This window comes from Oncorhynchus clarkii, chromosome 17 (genome assembly GCF_045791955.1).
Source record: "Oncorhynchus clarkii lewisi isolate Uvic-CL-2024 chromosome 17, UVic_Ocla_1.0, whole genome shotgun sequence".
In the NCBI taxonomy this organism is placed as follows: Eukaryota; Metazoa; Chordata; class Actinopteri; order Salmoniformes; family Salmonidae; genus Oncorhynchus; species Oncorhynchus clarkii.
Genome location: NC_092163.1, coordinates 11,766,780 through 11,790,982, shown reverse-complemented (window position 1 = coordinate 11,790,982; position 24,203 = coordinate 11,766,780). Strand labels below are relative to the sequence as shown.

General features: G+C 46.2%; 1 protein-coding gene across 1 annotated transcript; it reads right to left on the bottom strand.

The window, feature by feature from the left end:
- Window position 1: 1 nt before the first annotated feature.
- LOC139370274 (bMERB domain-containing protein 1-like) lies at window positions 2-24,203 on the bottom strand. Its single transcript, XM_071109650.1, has 6 exons — window positions 23,991-24,203; window positions 18,484-18,604; window positions 13,659-13,732; window positions 9,065-9,179; window positions 4,953-5,038; window positions 2-4,294 (listed from the first exon to the last, which is right to left on the bottom strand). Exons 1-6 carry the CDS (start codon window positions 24,076-24,078, stop codon window positions 4,182-4,184), a joined length of 597 nt encoding a protein of 198 aa, XP_070965751.1. The 5' UTR covers window positions 24,079-24,203; the 3' UTR covers window positions 2-4,181.

Sequence of the window (24,203 nt, the reverse complement as noted above, 5' to 3'; positions counted from 1 at the left end):
CACATTCAAGGGTTTTTCTTTATTTTTACTATTTTCTACATTGTAGAATCACAGTGAAGACATCAAAACTATGAAATAACACACATGGAATCATGTAGTACCCAAAAAAGTGTTAAACAAATCAAAATATATTTTAGATTCTTCAAAGTAGCCACCCGTTGCCTTGATGACAGCTTTGCACACTCTTGGCATTCTCTCAACCAGCTTCGTTAGGAATGCTTTTCCAACAGTCTTGAAAGAGTTCCTACATATGCTGAGCACTTGTTGGCTGCTTTTTCTTTATGGTCAAACTCAATTGGGTTGCGGTCAGGTGATTGTGAAGGCCAGGTCATCTGATGCAGCACTCCATTCTCCTTGGTCAAAAGGCCCTTACACAGCCTGGAGGTGTGTTTTTGGTTGTTGAAAAACAAATGATAGTTCCACTAAGTGCAAACCAGATGGGATGGTGTAGCGCTGCAGAATGCTCTGGTAGCCATGCTGGTTGTGTGCCTTGAATTCTAAATAAATCACTGCCAGTGTCACCAGCAAAACAACATCACACCAACTCCTCCATGCTTCATGGTGGGAACCACAGATGCAGAGATCATCTGTTCACCTACTCTGCGTCTCACAAAGACATGGCGAGTTGGAACCAAATATCTCAAATTTGGACTCAACGGACCAAAGGACTGATTTCCTCTGGTCTTATGTCCATTGCTTGTGTTTCTTGGCCCAAGCAAGTCTCTTCTTTATTATTGGTGTCCTTTAGTAGTGATTTCTTTGCAGCAATTCGACCATGAAGGCCTGATTCACGCAGTCTCCTCTTAACAGTTGATGTTGAGATGTGTCTTACTTTAACTCCTGTGAAGCATTTATTTCTGGCTGCAATTTCTGAGGCTGGTAACTCGAACTCTGGGTCTTCCTTTCCCGTGGCGGTCCTCATGAGAGACAGTTTCATCATTTCATTCATTCGCATTGACTGAGCTTAATGTCTTAAAGTAACGATGGACTGTTGTTTCTCTTTGCTTATTTGAGCTGTTCTTGGCATAATATGGACTTGGTCTTTCACCAAATAGGGCTATCTTCTGTATACCACCCCTACCTTGTCACAGCACAAGAGATTGGCTCAAACGCATTAAGAAGGAAAGAAATTCCACAAATTATCTTTTAACAAGGCACACCTGTTAATTGAAATACATTCCAGGTGACAACCTCATGAAGCTGGTTGAGAGAATGCCTAGCATGTGCAAAGCTGTCAAGACAAAGGGTGGCAACCATGAAGAATATCAACTATAAAATATACACTGCTCAAAAAAATAAAGGGAACACTAAAATAACACATCCTAGATCTGAATGAATGAAATATTCTTTTTTCTTTACGTAGTTGAATGTGCTGACAACAAAATCCCACAAATTATCAATGGAAATCAAATTTATCAACCCATGGAGGTCTGGATTTGGAGTCACACTCAAAATTAAAGTGGAAAACCACACTACAGGCTGATCCAACTTTGATGTAATGTCCTTAAAACAAGTCAAAATGAGGCTCAGTAGTGTGTGTGTGGCCTCCACGTGCCTGTATGACCTCCCCTCAACGCCTGGGCATGCTCCTGATGAGGTGGCGGATGGTCTCCTGAGGGATCTCCTCCCAGACCTGGACTAAAGCATCCGCCAACTCCTGGACAGTCTGTGGTGCAACGTGGCGTTGGTGGATGGAGCGAGACATGATGGCCCAGATGTGCTCAATTGGATTCAGGTCTGAGGAACGGGCGGGCCAGTCCATAGCATCAATGCCTTCCTCTTGCAGGAACTGCTGACACACTCCAGCCACATGAGGTCTAGCATTGTCTTGCATTAGGAGGAACCCAGGGCCAACCGCACCAGCATATGGTCTCACAAGGGGTCTGAGGATCTCATCTCGGTACCTAATGGCAGTCAGACTACCTCTGGCGAGCACATGGAGGGCTGTGCGGACCCCCAAAGAAATGCCACCCCACACCATGACTGACCCACCGCCAAACCGGTCATGCTGGAGGATGTTGCAGGTAGCAGAACGTTCTCCACGGCGCTTCCAGACTGTCACGTCTGTCACGTGCTCAGTGTGAACCTGCTTTCATTTGTGAAGAGCACAGAGCATAGTGTTCTCTGGAAAATGCCAAAAGTCCTGCACCTGTGCAGGACTCCTCATGGAGTCTGTTTCTGACCGTTTGAGCAGACACATGCACATTTGTGGCCTGCTGGAGGTCATTTTGCAGGGCTCTGGCAGTGCTCCTCCTGCTCCTCCTTGCACAAAGGCGGAGGTAGCGGTCCTGCTGCTGGCTTGTTGCCCTCCTACGGCCTTCTCCACGTCTCCTGATGTACTGGCCTGTCTCCTGGTAGCGCCTCCATGCTCTGGACACTATGCTGACAGACACAGCAAACCTTCTTGCCACAGCTCGCATTGATGTGCCATCCTGGATGAGCTGCACTACCTGAGCCACTTGTGTGGGTTGTAGACTCCGTCTCATGCTACCACTAGAGTGAAAGCACTGCCAGCATTCAAAAGTGACCAAAACATCAGCCAGGAAGCATAGGAACTGAGAAGTGGTCTGTGGTCACCACCTGCAGAACCACCCCTTTATTGGAGGTGTCTTGCTAATTGAGCAGTGTATTTTGATTTAACACTTGTTTTGGTTACTACATGATTCCATATGTGTTATGTCATAGGTTTGATGTCTTCGCTATTATTCTACAGTGTAGAAAATAGAAGAAAAAAAAACAACCTGTTGAGTAGGTGTGTCCAAACTTTTGACTGGTACTGTATATGTACAGGTAATTTCGGCTCATTTTATGCATAATGTTCTATTTGGACATTAAAGCATCACTAATATACTACAGAACAAAGTTCAGGGATGGGTCTCAGTGTTTTCCTCAATTCTTTGCTTCTCAAAACCTCCGATGGAAGCAAGGAGAAGGACTTGATGAGTCAAGGAAAATACTTCCGAGATCTACCCAAAGGGAGGCGTGGGGTTAGAGGACAATATTCTGAAGTAGAGGGTCACCTTGTTGAACAGGACTCCCTAATCTTCTACAAACAGATTCCAACAAACACTCTATTTTCCAGAGTCTTAACAAAGGCAGGTACAAATAAAGAATTGCATTCACCTCTTGTTTTGCTGTAGAAATTGCAAGACTCGTAGTATGGCGCTAATTGTTTTCCTTTGCTATACTTATCATGAGTAATATTGTAGTGATACCATGGTAATAACTACCAGTATGTTTTGGTGAAGATAAGAATGACCAGTTGTAAGGCTGACGTTGTCTTAGCAACATAAATGCGTGTATACTGGTTGGTTATTGATACGTTAATATACATCATAGAAAAACAAAATAACTCAATCATGCGATTGTTGCAGCTTGCCAATGTAAATGGTATCATAGCAACTGTGTTCGGTAATACTGTTTTATATAGCAAGTATACCTTTACAATAAAGGGATAGAAAATGTACTGCAGTGAGTGAAGTGTTTCATAATCTACAGTTCCAGAGCAAGCATCAGGGTTGGATCAATTCATTTTCAAATCTGGTAATTCGGTAAGTAATTGACTGAATTGAAATGGAATTGACCCCACCCTGGTAAGCATACAGTCCTAAGTCTGAGAGGAGTTCTAGTTGTTCCGTTAAAGGGTTGGAATGGAAGCATCCAGTAAATACCCGTTATTCAAAATGACAATTTCAATAACAATTCAGTCATGATGTCATTTCCTGGTGGACAGAGAACCTTGGTATGATGCGTTTGCGGTTGGGTATGGGACGTTGTGCTTATAAATCTGAGGAATATATGTCATTATTGATCTCTGAAGAATGTTTTGAGGGATGTAATGAGTCCCTAAATCAATATAAATTGGTGTATTGCTTACAATACTGTACAGGTCCCATATATTCAATTTCCAATTGCCTTTTAACATTATATAGTGCCACATATTTCATTTACATTTCTGTTATTCCATTATTTACATGTGGCTTGTCCTGTCCATCTATCACCTATATGGGCGTCCATTTTGCACCAGGGTTCTCTGGATCACAGGAAATTATGTAACGATAGGTGATATGACACCAAGAGACCAGGTCAGGTGACAGATGTACAGTGTGACTGTGTTGTTGTTACTAGGGTGGTGCTGTGAATGGGAGGGTGTACTGTCCTCAACTCCTCTGTAACCACGGTTACATGATACAACACTGGGTGGCTCCGCAGCAGTCCTTGATGATGGTGATGGACTTGGTGATGGATGGCTTGCTGGGCGGAGGACCAGGGAGTCTCTTGGGCTTCTGGGGATCTAGGGTAAGAGAGTATGGGCAAATCTGAGATGTCATAGGGCACCCTGTTCCCAACAGTGCACTACTTTTTGCACTCCTACCAGAGACTCGTATAGTGGTGCACATTTGGACACGTTCTCTGTGGTTTTAGACGGAAATGAAAAAGGCACAGCCATTTCTTTACGATTCCCATCTTCGATGAAGTCCTAGCCATGAATAGATGAAATCAACGCCATAACAACTAAGACTCTGTTCTAGAATCAATATTCTGATATGATTTGAATCGACTGTTATCACATTAATTCCATTACGTGGCTTGTCCCTTGTTGCCTCTTGATTTTATCTCGGTCTTGACCTAATGTGACAGAGCCAGTGTGCCCGGTGTGAAACTGTATGACAGTCAGGGCCACTCATGGTCTGTGACTCTGGAGATGACAGAACTCATCTGCTTGGTATTACACCATATCCACATCTTTACTGTATGTGTGCTTTTAACACGTACTTGAGTGTTTTCATCAAGGCCACTGTGACCATGACCATGTTGGTGTTGCGTTGTCAAGAGGGGGAATCTGTAAGCATTTCATTGCACTGTGTCCTACACGTGTACCATGTCTATGACTCATAAACAAACTATTGATTGTGTACTAGTGTGCGTTTTGTATGAAGGATACTGCTCACTTTGGGCAGCTTCTCTGGCCAGCTTCTCCAGAGGCATCAGCTTCTGTCTCAGGAACTCAGCCATCTCCTTGTCCTCCTCCTGCTCCCTGTAGAGAGGATATGGGTTAGAGTCAGTGGTTACGGACAGACAGTCACCCCTTACTCAATGGCAAAACGTCACATAGTCTGTAGAATACCCCCATACGTACGTACCAAAGCATTTGCCCCTAAACAGTTGTCACTTTCCAGACTGTAACATACCTTGTGTCCATACTCCTATTCCATAAAGTTAGTGACTATTTACAGCACATAAAATCTCCATACACATAGCTTTGTTTCCAAGAATGTCTCGCAATCTGTCCGTTGCAGTTTACTTCTCAGTATCCTCAATACTCCATACATACATTCACTGAATGACACTGTGATCTCATATCAGCTGTCTGTAAGTAATCTCCATGTCAAAGAAAGGAGGACCAAGATAGCAGGCAGAGGATGGGGAGTAAGTGAGAGACCAAGGGGGACCAAGATAGCAGGCAGAGGATGGGGAGTAAGTGAGAGACCAAGGGGGACCAAGATAGCAGGCAGAGGATGGGGAGTAAGTGAGAGACCAAGGGGGACCAATATAGCAGGCAGAGGATGGGGAGTAAGTGAGAGACCAAGGGGGACCAAGATAGCAGGCAGAGCATGGGGAGTAAGTGAGAGACCAAGGGGGACCAAGATAGCAGGCAGAGGATGGGGAGTAAGTGAGAGACCAAGGGGGACCAAGATAGCAGGCAGAGGATGGGGAGTAAGTGAGAGACCAAGGGGGACCAAGATAGCAGGCAGAGGATGGGGAGTAAGTGAGAGACCAAGGGGGACCAATATAGCAGGCAGAGGATGGGGAGTAAGTGAGAGACCAAGGGGGACCAAGATAGCAGGCAGAGGATGGGGAGTAAGTGAGAGACCAAGGGGGACCAAGATAGAAGCCTAGGTAGAAGAGGAAGTGAAGATGATAATGGTCATGTGTCACATCCCTCAGACTGTCTGGCAGTTAGACCGTAATCTCTACACCTCCCTCAGACTGTCTGGCAGTTAGACCGTAATCTCTACACCTCCCTCAGACTGTCTGGCAGTTAGACCATAATCTCTACACCTCCCTCAGACTGTCTGGCAGTTAGACCGTAATCTCTACACCTCCCTCAGATTGTCTGGCAGTTAGACCGTAATCTCTCCAGCGCCCTCTCTCCATCTCCCTCCCTCTCTCTCTAGCTCCCTCCACCTCCCTCTCTCCAGCTCCCTCCCTCTCTCCAGCATTCTCCCTCCACCTCCCTCTCTCCATCTCCCTCCCTCTCTCTCCCTCCCTCCACCTCCCTCCCTCCACCTCCCTCCTCTAGCTCCCTCCCTCCCTCTAGCTCCCTCCATCTCCCCCCTCGCTCTCTCCAGCTCCCTCCTTCTCTCCATCACCCTCCCTCCCTCTCTCCAGATCCCTCCCTCCCTCGCTCATCACCCTCCCTCTCTACATCTCCCTCCCTCTCTCCACCTCCCTCCCTCCCTCCCTCCACCTCCCTCTCTCCATCTCCCTCCCGTTCTCCAGCTCTCTCCCTCCACCTCCCTCTCTCCATCTCTCTCCATCTCCCTCCTTCTCTCCAGCTCCCTCTCCCTCCACCTCCCTCTCTCCAGCTCTCTCCCTCCACCTCCCTCTCTCCATCTCCCTCCCTCCCTCCACCTCCCTCTCTCCATCTCCCTCACTCTCTCCATCTCCCTCACTCCCTCCACCTCCCTCTCTCCAGCTCCCTCTCTCCCTCCATCTCCCTCTCTCCAGCTCTCTCCCTCCACCTCCCTCTCTCCAGCTCTCTCCCTCCACCTCCCTCTCTTCAGCTCCCTCCCTTTCTCCAGCTCCCTCCCTCCACCTCCCTCTCTCCAGCTCCCTCCCCCTCTCCAGCTCCCTCCCCCCAGCTGCCTCCCTCTCTCCAGCTCCCTCCCTCCACCTCCCTCTCTCCACCTCCCTCCCTCCACCTCCCTCTCTCCACCTCCCTCTCTCCACCTCCCTCCCTCTCTCCAGCTCCCTCCCTCTCTCCAGCTCCCTCCCTCTCTCCAGCTCTCTCCCTTTCTCCAGCTCCCTCCCTCCACCTACCTCCCTCCAGCTCCCTCCCTCCACCTCCCTCTCTCCAGCCCCCTCCCTGCACCTCCCTCTCTCCATCTCTCTCCAGCTCTCTCCATCCCTCTCTCCAGCTCCCTCCCTCTGTCTCCCTCTCATCTCCCCCTCTCATCTCCCTCCATCTCCCAATCTCCCTCGCTCTCTCCCTCCATCTCCCTTGCTCTCTCCCTCCATCTCCCTTGCTCTCTCCCTCCATCTCCCTCGCTCTCTCCCTCCATCTCCCTCCCTCCATCTCCCTCGCGCTCTCCCTCCATCTCCCTCGCGCTCTTCCTCCATCTCCCTCGCTCTCTCCCTCCATCTCCCTCGCTCTCTCCCTCCATCTCCCTCCCTCCATCTCCCTCCCTCCATCTCCCTCCCTCCATCTCCCTCGCGCTCTCCCTCCATCTCCCTCGCGCTCTCCCTCTCTCCATCTCCCTCGCTCTCTCCCTCCATCTCCCTCGCTCTCTCCCTCCCTCCATCCATCTCCCTCTCTCCCTCCATCTCCCTCTCTCCCTCCCTCCATCTCCCTCTCTCCATCTCCCTCTCTCTCTCCCTCCCTCCATCTCCCTCCCTCCATCTCCCTCGCTCTCTCCCTCCATCTCCCTCTCTCCAGCTCCCCCCCTCTGTCTCCCTCTCATCTCCCAATCTCCCTCGCTCTCTCCCTCCATCTCCCTCGCTCTCTCCCTCCATCTCCCTTGCTCTCTCCCTCCATATCCCTTGCTCTCTCCCTCGCTCTCTCCCTCCATCTCCCTCCCTCCATCTCCCTCGCGCTCTCCCTCCATCTCCCTCGCGCTCTCCCTCCATCTCCCTCGCGCTCTCCCTCCATCTCCCTCGCGCTCTCCCTCCATCTCCCTCGCGCTCTCCCTCTCTCTCCCTCGCGCTCTCCCTCCCTCCATCCATCTCCCTCTCTCCCTCCCTCCATCTCCCTCTCTCCCTCCCTCTCTCTCTCCCTCCCTCTCCCTCTCTCCCTCCCTCCATCTCCCTCTCTCCCTCCCTCAATCTCCCTCTCTCCCTCCCTCCATCTCCCTCGCTCTCTCCCTCCATCTCCCTCGCTCTCTCCCTCCATCTCCCTCTCTCCAGCTCCCTCCATCTCCCAATCTCCCTCGCTCTCTCCCTCGCTCTCTCCCTCGCTCTCTCCCTCGCTCTCTCCCTCGCTCTCTCCCTCCATCTCCCTCGCTCTCTCCCTCCATCTCCCTCGCTCTCTCCCTCGCTCTCTCCCTCGCTCTCTCCCTCCATCTCCCTCGCTCTCTCCCTCGCTCTCTCCCTCGCTCTCTCCCTCCATCTCCCTCGCTCTCTCCCTCCATCTCCCTCGCTCTCTCCCTCGCTCTCTCCCTCGCTCTCTCCCTCCATCTCCCTCGCTCTCTCCCTCGCTCTCTCCCTCGCTCTCTCCCTCCATCTCCCTCGCTCTCTCCCTCGCTCTCTCCCTCGCTCTCTCCCTCCATCTCCCTCGCTCTCTCCCTCGCTCTCTCCCTCCATCTCCCTCGCTCTCTCCCTCCATCTCCCTCGCTCTCTCCCTCCATCTCCCTCGCTCTCTCCCTCCATCTCCCTCGCGCTCTCCCTCCATCTCCCTCGCGCTCTCCCTCCATCTCCCTCGCGCTCTCCCTCCATCTCCCTCGCGCTCTCCCTCCATCTCCCTCGCGCTCTCCCTCCATCTCCCTCGCGCTCTCCCTCCATCTCCCTCGCGCTCTCCCTCCATCTCCCTCGCGCTCTCCCTCCATCTCCCTCCATCTCCCTCGCTCTCTCCCTCCATCTCCCTCGCTCTCTCCCTCCATCTCCCTCGCTCTCTCCCTCCATCTCCCTCGCTCTCTCCCTCCATCTCCCTCCATCTCCCTCGCTCTCTCCCTCCATCTCCTCGCTCTCTCCCTCCATCTCCCTCGCTCTCTCCCTCCATCTCCCTCGCTCTCTCCCTCCATCTCCCTCGCTCTCTCCCTCCATCTCCCTCGCTCTCTCCCTCCATCTCCCTCTCTCCATCTCCATCTCCCTCCCTCTCTCCAGCTCCCTCGGACCACAGTTCTACCTTAATCTCTCCACCTCTGCATCGTCCACTAGGAAATCCCTCTTCTGCACCAGTTTATGGATTTTCAGGATCAACTCCTCCTCCCACTGTCTCTGTTTCTTGGTCTTCTCTTTCTCTGGAGGAAGAAGAGAGGGAGAGAGGGACGGGGATAGAGGGGAGGTAGAGAGTGGGTTAGATTTGAAAGGTGATGGATGTTTTATATCAAACTAAAAAGTATATTTTTATCTTATATTAAATACATTTCTCAACTGATACAACATTTGTTAGATACTGAGCTACAGGGGAAGAGGAAACTTCATGGGAAGGCAGCGCATGCTACCAAATAGTGATTCACATCACAAACCGTAGGGACCCTTTTCAATCTGTAAAGCTCAAGTGATGGAAATGTAAAGGTCATTTCCAGTTGAGCCAACATATGCAGTGATACCGTGAATGCAGTCTCTGCCAAAGCGGGACATTGCCTTTAAATTTCAATCATGCTGTAAAGCTGAACTTCTGCGATGCGGATTGAATAGAGTCCTAGATATTTAGATTCTTAAATAGTCCTCCTCGTGTTTAATTCATGAGAACTAATCGGGAGACAAAATATGCAAATGCTGTTCAATGATGCAATGTCCTGTCTGAATGGGGGAATTTGCATAAGCAGTCGTATATTAATTGAATTAATCTCAAATGTTACCCTGTGCTCTACACAGGACAAAACTTTTGACCAGAGCCCAATGGGTTCATTTGCATAAGCAGTCGTATATTCATAAACTCTCTATCCAATTCTCTGGAAAGGATTTCGACGTAATTCCCCTGACCTTCACACTGAAATTAAATCAAATGTATTGGTCACATACACATGGTAAGCAGATGTTAATGCGAGTGTAGCGAGATGCTTGTGCTTCTAGTTCCGACAGTGCAGTAATATCTAACGAGTAATCTAACAATTTCACAACAACTACCTAATACACACAAATGTAAAGGGATGGAATAGGAATGTGTACATATAAATATATGGATGAGCGATGGCTGAGTGGCATAGGCAAGATGCAATAAATGGTATAAAATACAGTATATACATATGAGATGAGTAATGTAAGATATGTAAACATTATTAAAATGGCATTTTTTAAGTGACTAGTGATCCATTTATTAAAGTGGCTAATGATTTGAGTCTGTATGTAGGCAGCAGCTTCTCTGTATTAGTTATTACTGTTTAACAGTCTGATGGCCTTGAGATAGAAGCTGTTTTTCAGTCTCTCGGTCCCAGCTTTGATGCACCTGTACTGACCTCGCCTTCTGGATGGTTGCGTGGTGAACAGGCAGTGACTCGGGTTGTTGTTATCCTTGATGATCTTTTTGGCCTTTTTGTGACATCGGGTGCTGTAGGTGTCCTGGAGGGCAGGTAGTTTACCCCCGGTGATGCGTTGTGCAGACTGCAACACCCTCTGGAGAGCCTTGCAATTGAGGGCGGTGCAGTTGCCGTACCAGGCAGTGATACAGCCCGACAGGATGCTCTCAATTGTGCACCTGTAAAAGTTTGTGAGGGTTTTAGGTGACAAACCACATTTCTTCAGCCTCCTGAGGTTGAAGAGGCGCTGTTGCGCCTTCTTCACCCCACTGTCTGTGAGGGTGGACCATTTCAGTTTGTCCGTGATGCGTAAGCCGAGGAACTTAAAACTATCCACCTTCTCCACTACTGTCCCGTTGATGTGGATGGGGGATGCTCCCTCTGCTGTTTCCTGAAGTCCATGATCATCTCCTTTGTTTTGTTGATGTTGAGTGAGAGGTTGTTTTCTTGACACCACATTCCGAGTGCTCTCACCCTCCTCCCTTTAGGCTGTCTCGTCATCGTTGGTAATCAAGCCCACTTCTCTTGTGTGCATTGATGATTGAGTTGGAGGCATGCATGGCTGCGCAGTCATGGGTGAACAGGAAGTACAGGAGAGGGCTGAGCACGCACCCTTGTGGGACCCAGTGATAGACTGAGACACACACACACACTTACATACACACACTACAATAGATGGAAAACAGTGTGCAGTGTTGTTGACTAGTAATAGTAGGTGGGAAAGCTGAGGCACCAGGCAGGAGAGGAGTGCAGTCTCAGCTCTTTCTCTCCCACCGGGGTAGAACTAGATCCGTACAGCCATTCCCTGGAGTCACAGTGTTCCCGGAACACAGACGGATGCAGAAATCGGAATGTCAAATGGAAAATGAAAAGCAGCGGGGCTAGGGCCTTTCTCTGTACTGAGGTAATAACAGAGCTTGTTGGGTCACATACATATTGATACATAGAGTATGGTATATTATGACTCAGAATGGTGTAAGGAATTAGATTTGATTTGGAATGTGTGAATGGTGTTCTAAATGTCAATGAAGGTCATGAATCATGTACTGGATTTAGCTTCTATGTAATCAGTATGGCATCTGTACAGTATGTAGGCTTTATGTATGCTCTAATGAACAATTAATTCCATTGTTCTTGTTTGTTGCAATTCCAGATTATCACTAATACAGATCCAGTCACTATGTCATCACAAGTTCACAAGTAAAAAGAGAAACTAGCCTGGTACCAGATCTGTTTGTGCTGTCTGGGACCAGGCTAGACAGCTAACTCTAGACTGTGATGTTGTAGAGTTGTGAGGTTGTAGTGGCTATTTGCCTCCATCTGCTGTCAGCCGTGGACACAAATAGACCTAACATCATTTGTGGAGGAAAGTATAAATAAAGTAGTATTCGTTGAAATAATCTTTGGCCACAGTCTCAGGAAATGGACCATTGGCTCATATAGCCATTACGGTTAGCTATGCGTGTATGTGTTTGTGTGCCTGTGTGGCCATTATGACTGTGCCTACTCTAAACTACCTGAGGGGAAGAACCTCCCCCCCTCATAACTCTCCCATGTCCCTGAGAGTTACAATCAATTGTGCGGCTACTTTACCGCAGTGAACCTACCCACAAATCACCTCACCATGTAGCAGTCGGTAGCTGCATACAGTAGCAGTTTTCTCCTCTACCCTATTTTTGGATCTATACTCACTACAGCAGGGGTGTGTTTTCCTTTTAATTCAGACCTAGACAACCAGGTGAGGGGAGTTCCTAACTACTCAGTGACCTTAATTCATCAATTAAGTACAAGGGGGGAGTGAAAACCCACAGACACTCGACCCTCTGTGGAATGAGTTTGACACGTGCTCTACAGCATGCATAAGCAATTTGGCTAAGCTAAGGGTACATTGAGGATACATCCAGATATGCTTGTTCTATTTCCTAGAGGGATAGACAGTATGGCACATTTTTCTCCCTGTTATGTTGCCGGGTAGAATAGGACAGGGGAGGGCGGTGAAGTGGATTTCTTGGCTGTAGTTATATATGGTTAATACTATATGGTACATTTTTCTCTCTGTTCCCAGGTAGGATAGGAAAGGCAATAGGACAGGAGAGGGCAGCCAGTGGAGGTGTTGTGAAGTCTGTGTTGCCGTTAGTTACCTGGATATATGGTTATTGATAAACTGGGTGGTTCGAGCCCTGAATGCTGATTGGCTGACAGTCGTGGTATATCAGACCGTATACCACAGTTATGACAAAACATTTATTTTTACTGCTCTAATGACGTTGGTAACCAGTTTAACCTCTACGGGATTGGTGTCCGCAGGGAGGTTGAGCTAATGTGATTAGCATGACGTTGTAAGTAACAAAAACATTTCCCAGGACATATCTGATATGGGCAGAAAGCTTAAAATCTTGTTAACCTCTACGTGAACAGTGTCTCCCCCTGCAGGAATGGTTGAGCTAACGTGATTAGCATGAGGTTGGAAGTAACAAGAACATTTCCCAGGACATATCGGATATGGCCAGAAAGCTTAAATTCTTGTTAATCTAACTGCACTGTCCAATTTACAATAGCTATTACAGTGAAAGAATACCATGCTATTGTTTGAGGAGAGTGCACAATTATGAACTTGAAAATATATTAATATACCAATTAGGCACATTTTGGCAGTATTGATACAACAATTTGAACAGAAATGCAATGGTTCATTGAATCAGTCTAAAACTTTGCACATACACTACTGCCATCTAGTGGCCAAATTCAAAAGTCGCCTAACCTGGAATATTACATTTTGGCCTTTCTCTTGCATTTCAAAGATGCAAGATCTAATGTGTTATATTTTCCTACATTAATTTCACATTTACACAAACTTCAAAGTATTTCCTTCAAATGGTATCAAGAATATGCATATCCTTGTTTCAGGTCCTCAGCTACAGGCAGTTAGATTTGTATGTAATTTTAGGTGAAATTAAAAATAAAAAAAGGGTCCAATCCTTATTATAATAGCAATAAGGCACCTCGGGTGTTTGTGGTATATGGCCAATATGCGACTGCTAAGGGCTGTATCCAGGCAATCCATGTTGAGTCGCACCTAAGAACAGCCCTTAGCCATGGTATATTGGCCTTATACCACACCCCTTGTGCCTTGTTGCTTAAAAATATATACCTCTGATATATGGTTAATATATGGTACATTTTTCTGCCTGTTATTTGGTAGGATAGCTGTGGGCAGTGGAACTGTTGTGATTGTCTCTATTTGTTGCTGTTAGTTACCTGGTACAGTTACCACCTTCCTCAGCTCCTGTTTCAGACTCATGATGTCTTTGCAGAGCTGGATGTCGTCCGCCCTTGAAAAGACAACAACATTCATTCCAGTTAGGAAGGGTAAAGCACAGTGTGACTCTCTGGCCCTGTTCCATTTTGGTTCTTCCAAGTGAGCTGGCTATTGGAGGCCTATTGACATAATTTGCATTCATCTATTTATTTCAGATCTATGAGCTAGGGGAAAGGGGATAGGATTTGAAAGGTATGGGGCCCGCTATCCACTCTATCCATTTCCTAACATAAAAATGCCCTACTATATATCAATGCGGCCCAGTACATCATAAACACACTGTGCAGTCATAATGACAGATATCTTATAAAAATAGTGTTTTACAGTAATATAAAAGATAAAGCAAACATCCACATATAAAAGCTATAGGGGGAAATATATAAAGTTACACTCCCCTTAGGGAAGAGTGTAGGCAGATGAAAAGTGTTGAATGAATCACTCCTCTACCAGATCCTCTGGTCCTGAAGACCCACCCTGAGGACCCTACTGTTACCTCTCTGTCATGTCATCCCCCTCTGTTCTCCTCCCCTTCCTCCCTCCATCCCTTGTTCTTCATCTCCCCTCCCTCCATCTCTCCTTCTCTCTCTTTCCACTCCTTCCCCTCCATCCCTCCATCCTTCCCTCTCCCCTCCATCACTCCCTCCCTCCATCTTTCACTCTCTCTTTCCCCTCTCTTCTATGCCCCCTCCCTCTCTCCCTCTCCTCCCCCTCCCATTCATCTCTCTCTTCCTCTCCTCCCCTCCTTTCCCTCCCTCCATCCATCCCTACCTTTCTCTGCAGCGCTGTGACAGCAACCAGGGATTTAAGTCTCTCTGTTGTAAATCAGACTGATGACTCATCCACCAGCTCCCAACACCTCTCATTCCTCCTCCTCCCTCCATCTCTCTCTCCCCGTTCCTCCTGTCTCCTCTCACTCCATCCCTCCCTTCATCACTCACCTCCCCCTCTGCCTCCTCCACTCTCTACCTGTCCCTCTTCTTCATCTCCCTCTCTTCCTCCTCTTCCTCCATCCCTCTCCCTACTATCCTCCCTACCTCCCTTCATCTCTCTCCGCCTCCTGTAGTTCCCTCTTTCTCCCGTTCCCATTCTTCAGCCTCTTCTCACTCTGCTCTTTCGACCACCTGTAATTTCTCACCCACTCACTTGTTCCTGTCTCTCAACCTCAACATCTTTTTCTCTCCTCCTCACTATCCCCTATCTGCCTTGTGTTTACCCACTCACTAGACCCCAACGGTGCTTCCAGCAGGCTTTGCACTCTGCCACTCCATCTGCTACAGAATGTGTGTGTGTGTGTGTGTGTGTGTGTGTGTGTGTGTGTGTGTGTGTCTGAGTCACACATAGCTGGAGGTATTGGCATCACTGTTCACTGATGAAGCCATCCAAGCTAATTAAGCCACACTTCCCACCGATCTCTTTCCAGTTTCTATTGATCGTATTTTCCATCACACCAAAACATTTCACTGTATATTTTCTCAATGTTTATAACTCAATAGCGACACAATATGGTGGTCCAAGATCCCCTGAAAATCAAGCATGAACTTCTGATCATCTGGTCACCTGACCCCGTGACAAGACCAATAAGGTCACCAACGACCTGGCTGCAGGCTCCCCCTTTCTCCTGATCGTCCTGGACTTGAGAGCAGTGTTTGACACTGTCAACCACCCCATCCTCCTGGAACGCCTCCCGGGACACCATCGGACTGTCTGGATCAGCTCTGAGCTGGTTCCACTCCTACCTATCAGACAGGACTGAGTATGAGTATTGTGGTGTCCCACAAGGATCTGTTCTTGGACCCATCCTGTTTGTCCTGTACATGGTCCCCCTTAGTCATGTCATCATCCGGCATGGAATCACATTGCAGTGCTATGCTGATGACACCCAGCTGTATCTAAAAATGGCCCCATGTCACTCTGATGCAAGTGACCGTCTGAACACCTGCCGTGAGCAGATAAGGGCACGAATGAAGCAAAACTTCCTTCAACTGAACAGCAGCAAAACTGAGGCCCTACTTCTTGGCACCCCCCACCAGGTCCAGCACTCACCGTTAACACACCTCATCATTGCAGGACAGAACGCTCCTCTCTCCCCCTCAGATTCCAATCTGCCTGTACAGCTTGATTCCTTCCTGACCTTTGACAGTCACATCAGACGACTGTGTAAATCTTGATTCCTCCCTGACCTTTTTCAGCCACATCAGACGACTGTGTAGATCTTGATTCCTCTCTGACCTTTGACAGCCACATCAGACGAGTGTGTAAAGTGTTATTCTATCACCTAAAGTACATTGCCAAACTCCGTCCCACCCTCACTCAGTCTGACGCAGGGAAGCTGATCCATGCCTTTATCTCCTCTGGAGATTATTCTCTTCATCGGGATCCCTGACAGGAGTCCTCAGAAGCTCCAATACGTCCAGAACAGCACTGCCAGGATCCTGATGTGAGGAAACACCATCACATCTCCCCCATCCTGGCATCTATGCACTAGCTGTCTCATTCCGGATTGAATTCAAAACCCTTCTGCTGACTTTCCAGTGTATTCATGGCAAAGAACTGCTCTCCCTCCATAACCCTACGCGCACCCTCAGGTCAAGCGATAGACTGCTCCTCCACGCCCCCGGGACCTAGCTCCTTGTCTTTTATAGCATCAGCTGGGTTCTTTGTGTCAGTTGCCCTGTCTAGCCGTGTCCATTTTTTTCCTTCTATTTGTATTTTATATTTTTTTTATGCACTTTAAGAATATTCAGTATAATGAAAAGCGCTTTAAAAATGCAATACATTATTATTATCATTATTATCATCATTATTATTATATGTAAGTATAATGAATTGTCATATACGATATGAATGGGAATATACAGTGCCTTTGGAAAGTATTCACACCCCTTGACTTTTTCCACATTTTGTTGTTACAAAGTGGGATTAACAGGGATTTAAATCAATCTACACAAAATACTCTGTAATGTCAAAGTGGCCTTGTGTTTTACGTTATTGTCCTGCTGAAGGGTCAATTCATCTCAGTGTCTGGTGGAAAGCAGAGTTAACCAGGTTTTCCACTAAGATGTTGCCTGTGCTTAGCTCCATTTAGTTTATTTTTTGTCCTGAAAAATCCCCAGTCCTTAACGATTACAAGCATACCCATAGCATGATGCAGCCACCACTATGCTTGAAAATATGGAGAGTGGTACTCTTTCATGTGTTGTATTGGATTTGCCCCAAACATAACACTGTATTCAGGAGAAAAGTTCATTGTTTTGCCACATTTTTTTGCAGTATCTTGTTGCAAACAGGATGCATATTTTGGATATGTGTTTGAAATTCAAGTGCTCGACTGAGGGACCTTACAATTATCTGTATGTGTGGGGTACAGTGATGAGGTAGTTATTCAAAAATCATGTTAAACACTATTATTGCACAAAGAGTGAGTCCATGCCACGTATTATATGACTTGTTTAACTGCTGAACTTGTGTAGGCTTGGCACGACAAAGGGGTTGAACATATTTCAACTTTTAATATTTTCTTAATTTGACATTATGGGAGTATTGTGAGTGGGCCAGTGACAAATGTAATACATTTTAAATTCAGGCTGGAACACAACAAAATGTGGAGAAAGTGTGTATACTTTCTGAAGGCACTGTAATAGCATGGATGCCATTCTGTTTCTGCTTTAGCCAACTCCTTTCTGTACTGGCATGGAGCAGGCTGGCAATCAAGTTAACTGATTATTCACAGTGTCAGAAATACGGCTTTACTACGTCTACATCAGGATAATATCATTATCATCAGGATACACAGTATAAACCTATTAGGCTTATGTGTATGGGTGTCATTATTTTTCAAGGGTCCCAAAGAGTCTACGTACTCTCTTTACTGTACATAATACATTCGCCCACCCCACTTGGAAGAAAATGGAAATTCAATGTATCTATTCCAATGAGCTTCTCTATTATTCAAATCCAACACGTCTTCGTGTCTCCCGACCCCTCCTGTCTCAGCCTCCAGTATTTATGCTGCAATAGTTTATGTGTCAGGGGGGCTAGGGTCAGTCTGTTAAATCTAGAATATTTCTCCTGTCTTATCCGGTGTCCTGTGTGAATTTAAGTATGCTCTCTCTGTCTTTCTTTCTTTATTTCTTTCTCGCTCTCTCTGAGGACATGAGCCCTAGGACCATACCTGGCTTGATGGCTCCTTGCTGTCCCTAGTCCACCTGGTCGTACTGCTGCTCCAGTTTCAACTGTTCTGCCTGCGGCTATGGAACCCTGACCTATTCACCGGACGTGCTACCTGTCCCAGACCTGCTGTTTTCAACTCTCTAGAGACAGCAGGAGCGGTAGAGATACTCTGAAGGATCGGCGATGAAAAGCACACTGACATTTACTCCTGAGGTTCTGACCTGTTGCACCCTCTACAACCACTGTTATTATTATTATTTGACCCTGCTGGTCATCTATGAACATTTGAACATCTTGGCCATGTTCCGTTATAATCTCCACCCGGCACAGCCAGAAGATGACTGGCCACCCATCATAACCTGGTTCTAGGTTTCTTCCTAGGTTTTGGCCTTTCTAGGGAGTTTTTCCTAGCCACCGTGCTTCTACACCTGCATTGCTTGCTGTTTGGGGTTTTAGGCTGGGTTTCTGTACAGCCTTTTGTGACATCAGATGATGTAAGAAGGACTTTATAAATACATTTGATTGATTGATTGATTAAAGCCTCAGTCTGTAATTATTTTATCGTGGTGTTGATGGTCTCTGTACAGTACTCACATAAAGCGCAGTTCGGACTCCCTCCTCACCAGCACCTCCCTGAGGCGCTGGATGCGAGCCATCTCCACTTCAATCTCATCTGGAGACATGATGCTCTCCGCCATGGACACATCTGACTGACCTGGAGGGAGAGAGGGAACTTTGTGCTTTAACACTATTGTGAGTTACAACATTCTAACACAACGGGAGGGAGATTTCTAAATATTTTGGTCTTAAATATTTCAATAGATCATTCATAAAATACCAATACAATACCAACTTCTGGACTTCAGAACCAAAGGGCCTATTCTATTGTTGCCACCATCAAATAGTCTGAAGAGGAGACCTATTCCCTCCTTCCTCTGACTTAAAGAACAGTACATGGAATCACAATGGACATGGTCCTGCCAAGCATTACTGCTTTACTGTCTAGCCTTGCCTATTATTCCCTCCTTCCTCTGACTTAAAGAGCAGTACATGGAATCACAATGGACATGGTCCTGCCAAGCATTACTGCATTACTGTCTAGCCTTGCCTATTATTCCCCTCCCTTTATCCAGTACAATGCCCAAGGCTTGTTTGGCAGATTTATTTTACAGTAATACAACACTACTCCCTGCTCCATCCAACGTCCTAATTATGAAAGTGACGCTCGAGTAAGTCAAGGGACAAGATACGCATAGTAAATGATCTGAAATGTAAATGACACCAGGAATTTCTCTCTTGACTAAACGAAAATCAGTGTTGCTTTTGAGCTGTCTTTTTCAAGTCTGACTCAGTCCAGATGATAGCTAAGGTATGTGTCATTGTGTCTCACAGTACCCACCTAAAAGGAATAGAAAAGGTTCTAGTAAAATGGCTGATGACTAAGAAAGAAGTAGCTGACCACCTTAAATTCGATGCCAGATGCTCAGGCACTCTGGTGTGACGCTCGCTGAATCAAGAGCATAAAAATACATAATGGAAGGAGTCATTGACTCTGAGTATTAGTGAGGCTTTGGAAGGGCTGAAGGGTTGATGTCTTGAAGGCAGTGGTTGTGTCCCAAAAGGCAGCCTATTCCCCATTTAGTGCATTATATAGCGAATAGAAAGCCATTTGGGATGCAGTCAGTGGGAAGGGCCTCAAGCCAAAGAGATGAGAGAAATCTGATACTGGTACTGACATAGATCAATGACCTGGAGTAACTCTTCACTGATTGGACTAATACACCCTTAGCCGGGGCCAATGACCTCACAAAGCCACCTATTAAACCAATAGCAATCAAAGACCGAACACAGTGAAGCCAATAGAAATGCAAACTGATGGAATAATAAACCTATATTGCTAGTCACTAATGCAGCGTTCAAGTGCTATTGGTGTTGGAGCTCCTAATGGGAAATTTCACTTTAATAACCCTCCAAGTGGGAAACTTGGAGAAAATGTTGTTTGCTGAGTTGTGACGTTTCACCACAACCTTTCACCCTTTGAACCAAAAGATGGCAACAAATCTGTTTTTGACAATTACAACCTTATCAATATGGAGAATGTAGTTAGTTTCACCATATTGTCAATGTTAAATAAGCTAACTAACTTTATTATTAGCAATGTTAGCTAGCTAAAATCTTATTGGTTAAAGAATTGTTCCGACTTCAAAATCACTTCAACACAATCATGTCAGACTTACGACTTCCCATTTTCCACCAGCACGTGAAGCCAGCATAAGCAACTGAATGATCATCGCAATCCCAATGTCAACCAACTGAACACACTACTAACAATAATCCTAGGCTTCTCCAATGTGTAACCTATGTCAGCAAGAAAGCAACCTGATTTAATAAACACATATTTCAGTCAATAGCACTAAGCCGCAGAACAATCATCACGCTACCATTGTCAGATAGAGTGCATAGGTCACAGGAGGCTGCTGTAGGGAGAACGGCTCATAATGACAGCCGGAACTATGGAATTGGAATGGCTTTAAACATCTGGAATCCATGTGTTTGATGTATTTGATACCATTCCACTGATTCCGCTCCAGTCATTACCACGAGCCCGTCCTCCCCAATTAAGGTTCCACCAACCTCCTGTGGCATAGGCCTAGGGGGCAACCACCTACCCTCTGTCACACCTTGGACATCCATTGTAAACTATAGCCTCCCATCCCCCACTAGGCAGGATCTAAATATTTCACTCAGGGTTAGAAGGACGTACTGTGCAGTACTGCTGGGAGACAGGCCTTCCAGACAGATTTTCTCTATGGAGAGAGACAGGCTACGAGTCCAGAATGGTGAACTGACTGTTCTGTGACTCCTCAACCAATTACTGGCAAAGCTATCCATCCAGAGACCTTTACAAGGTGCTAATGTGGAGGCAGGACTCTTAAAGACAATCGACAAAAGGGAAAGTAGTGGCGTTACAAATCTTGGAAATAACTAACAAAAAATGATGTCACCTCAATTTTGTCCCTCTATTGTTTTTCTTTGCCTGGATGAGATTTTGACATTCGTTTGAGTCACTGTTTTTGTCTAAGACAAATGTAACAAGAATCGAAATTGCATCCTGTGACTGTTCATAGCTGATGAGACTCAATGCTTAGCTTGACGTCGAGTCCTTGAATAAAAAGTAGCGGCCCTGTGTTTTCCCTGCTGTGGTAACCGCAGCATGAAAACAATGCTGATACCCACATAGTTGTCTCTGCAGTCAATAACACAGTGTGGTAAACTGTGGAGGATTCATACCAAGTGGATTCTCTCGCTCTCTCTCTCTCTCTACCCCTCACTGCTCTATCTTTCTCTCCCTTTCCCTCTCCCCCTCTTCTTTCTACCTTTCTCTCCCCTGCTACTCTTTCTACCTCACACAAAGACACACACACACAATTTGCTGCTGACTGTCAATAGGACCGAGCCACACAAAATCCTGACTGGCCCATTATGATGGCAGAGAGCCAGGTCTGTAATGAATAACACACACTAGGATCTAAACTGCCGACTGCTCTGAGCCGAGGAAGTTATCTTAACGCAGTACACACTCAGTCAGCACACACTCCCGTACTCAGTAGTCCACATTCAGCCATCAGCAGGATTAGAGAGGAAGAAGATATTGCTCATGGGGGTCTTCCGATAAACTCCTGGATACATGGTAAATGTTAAGTATGGAAGGCTGAGGCTCTGTTCCAACACACACAGCACCATACCAATTAGTATGAAGCAATGTATTGGGCATGCATTCTTCGTGGTATGCTAGTGTGGGCACCATGGAAGGCAGCATTGAAAGACAAAGTAAGAATTGTGCTAAACCTACTACAGGGAAACAGACACAGTGTGGCCTACAGACAGCACTGTATCGAAAAGCAAAAGCCAAAATAATATTAAATCGCTGAAGTATCACGGAAGACCCGCCGTATAGCTGGAATTTAAAGGCAATGTTCCCGCGTTCGTGGTAAAACGCTGCATATGTCGGCTCAATCGGAAAATACCTTGACGTTTTAATGCAGATCTTCCACGATGCGGATTGAATCCAGCTCTAAATCCATACAGTAACAGCATCATTATCCTCCCCAGTCCCCACAGTCACTATTAGAAGAAATACCAGGCTTCCCTATCAACGTAGCTTCACTGGCATCACTGGCAGAGCCAAGCTAGTTATTAACCCAATGTAATCAAACTAATTGCATTAAAACAAGCTGCCTAATAAATAGCCTGAACATCTGTTAATCAATCAACTGATCAGCATAATGAGAGCCTTGACAGAAGGAGGAGGGTGGACAGATGTCTGCTTGATGAGGAGAAGCAGAGCTGTAATGTGAATATGATCTGCGTAGCAGCCACTTCAGGGTTATGTTCATTCGGGCATGCAATGGATTTTTAAAAAAAAGGGTTTGTAATGGAAAACGAACATGAGCTTTTCTTATTGTACAAAGTCTGGTAGTCCCTCCCTGTTCCAGACTGCTTTCCTCCTAATGAACAGGGCCCAGAAGTACTGTGTTAATTGTAATGTTCCCCACTGTGTTTTAGTATCCAGCTATGCATCTCCCAACACAGATGGAAGTTGAAAGTTGTAACACACAAGGAGGAACCAGGGGAAGGGAATGATGAATAGGTGTGTGTGTGTATGTCTGTGTGTGTGTGTGGGGGAGGGGGGGGGGGGGGGGGGAATTGAGAGTCTATCTCTAAAAATAGATGCAGTCTTATTCTATTCATATTCATGAGCTGAAGAATTCATCTCGGACTTTCTGCACCCCACTCTCCTCTCGTCTCTCTTTTTCATTCCTATTCTAACAATGGAACTAATGAAGAGGACACTCAAATAATATATTATTCCAAGATCCAATGGGCTGATTTCTGTTGAAAGTTTGATTCAGGCTGTTATGGTCAAATAGCACAGGAAGACATTGTGAGCATCTGAATGCAGATAAACACTCACTCATAACACTCACTCGCAGTTAGGCCTATACAGATGTCACACAGACAGCCCTACACAAAATAGACAGTGAAACATAACTACCAGTATAAGTCAAGTGAATATTGAACTTAACCCCGTAGGTGTGTGAGGCTGACTCATGACAGGATTCTCTGCTGTGGATCTCTGGTTACATAAAGCACACAATATGACCTCTTGTTAGGACTATGTCAATCCTGACCTCTGACCTCTCACCTCTGACCTTTGTTTACCCCCCCATGACCCTCTTTAGGTCTGTATTATTAGACATATATCATACTGTTCTGATGACAGCTTCGTGGCACTAGCCTAGCCTACCCATAATATCACAAATAGATACCAGTAAAATTAAGAACAATGAACACGGCATGTCATATAAACAACATTATTGAAACATTAAACTATAATGCATTGATATCTTACTGATTAAAAAAAAGGATGAAAACGAGAAGGATGAAAATCTCTTGCCTGTCTACAGTTTGTTTATATCATCCTTCTTGCTTGTATCAGTGCTGGTGATGCTGGTATTGACTCACACACTCACAGCCCGGCAGGTAGGCTTCTAGCTTGTTCTACCCTGCTGCATCCATCGACTGGAAGGGGTGCAGTTCAATACATTAGGCCAAAGACCCAGTCAGACAACTTTGGAATGTACAGTCAGCTGAAAGTGAAGAGCTGGGGCAGATGTCAGTCCTTCTTTAGTGTTATGGAAATAGGCTAGTAGATATGAGGCATTACATACGTGTATACATTTCGAGGCTCCTCTCCTTTGTGCTATTGTAATATATACTGTTAATACAGTGGGTAAGCTATTGTAAATGAGAAAGATCTTCTCAAATAGTAATGATATGGTTATTATCAGTGAATAACTGGTCAAATGCACCTCCAAAATGCATTGAAAGCAACGCTCATGCATGGAGATGTCTCCAGTCCATTTTCAAGGCACTGGGAATGACATTCAGGCAACAATAAAGATGCACGGACTCATTGCAATTAACGGGTGTTGTTTTGCAACGCAACATCCCCTATCTGAAACCACATGCTTTATTCTGCACAGAGCAATAACCACTATAACAGGCCAAAACGTTACTTTGCAATGAATGACGCTCACCTTTGTCTTTTGTCCATTCCGTTTCCGATACAGAGCCGTAGCTCTTCAATGAGCGCTCGGTATCAGAAATTGATTTCTTCAATTCCATAGCTGGAATTGATTTATGATACACTATGACTTTAATGGGTTGTGGAAGGTGTGTTAAAATCCTAAATTGAGTTCTGCTCTTGTTTTCCTTTTAGGATAAATCAGTTTCGCCGATAGGAAGGCACC

Bases quoted from the DNA above. Each gene is read 5' to 3' on its own strand.
- LOC139370274 (XM_071109650.1), bottom strand. From the start codon at position 24,078: ATGGAATTGAAGAAATCAATTTCTGATACCGAGCGCTCATTGAAGAGC. The intron at 18,605-23,990 runs GTGAGCGTCATT...CTCTCCCTCCAG, and splicing joins GGAATGGACAAAAGACAAAG to GTCAGTCAGATGTGTCCATG. The intron at 13,733-18,483 runs GTGAGTACTGTA...TGTCTTTTCAAG, and splicing joins GAGTCCGAACTGCGCTTTAT to GGCGGACGACATCCAGCTCT.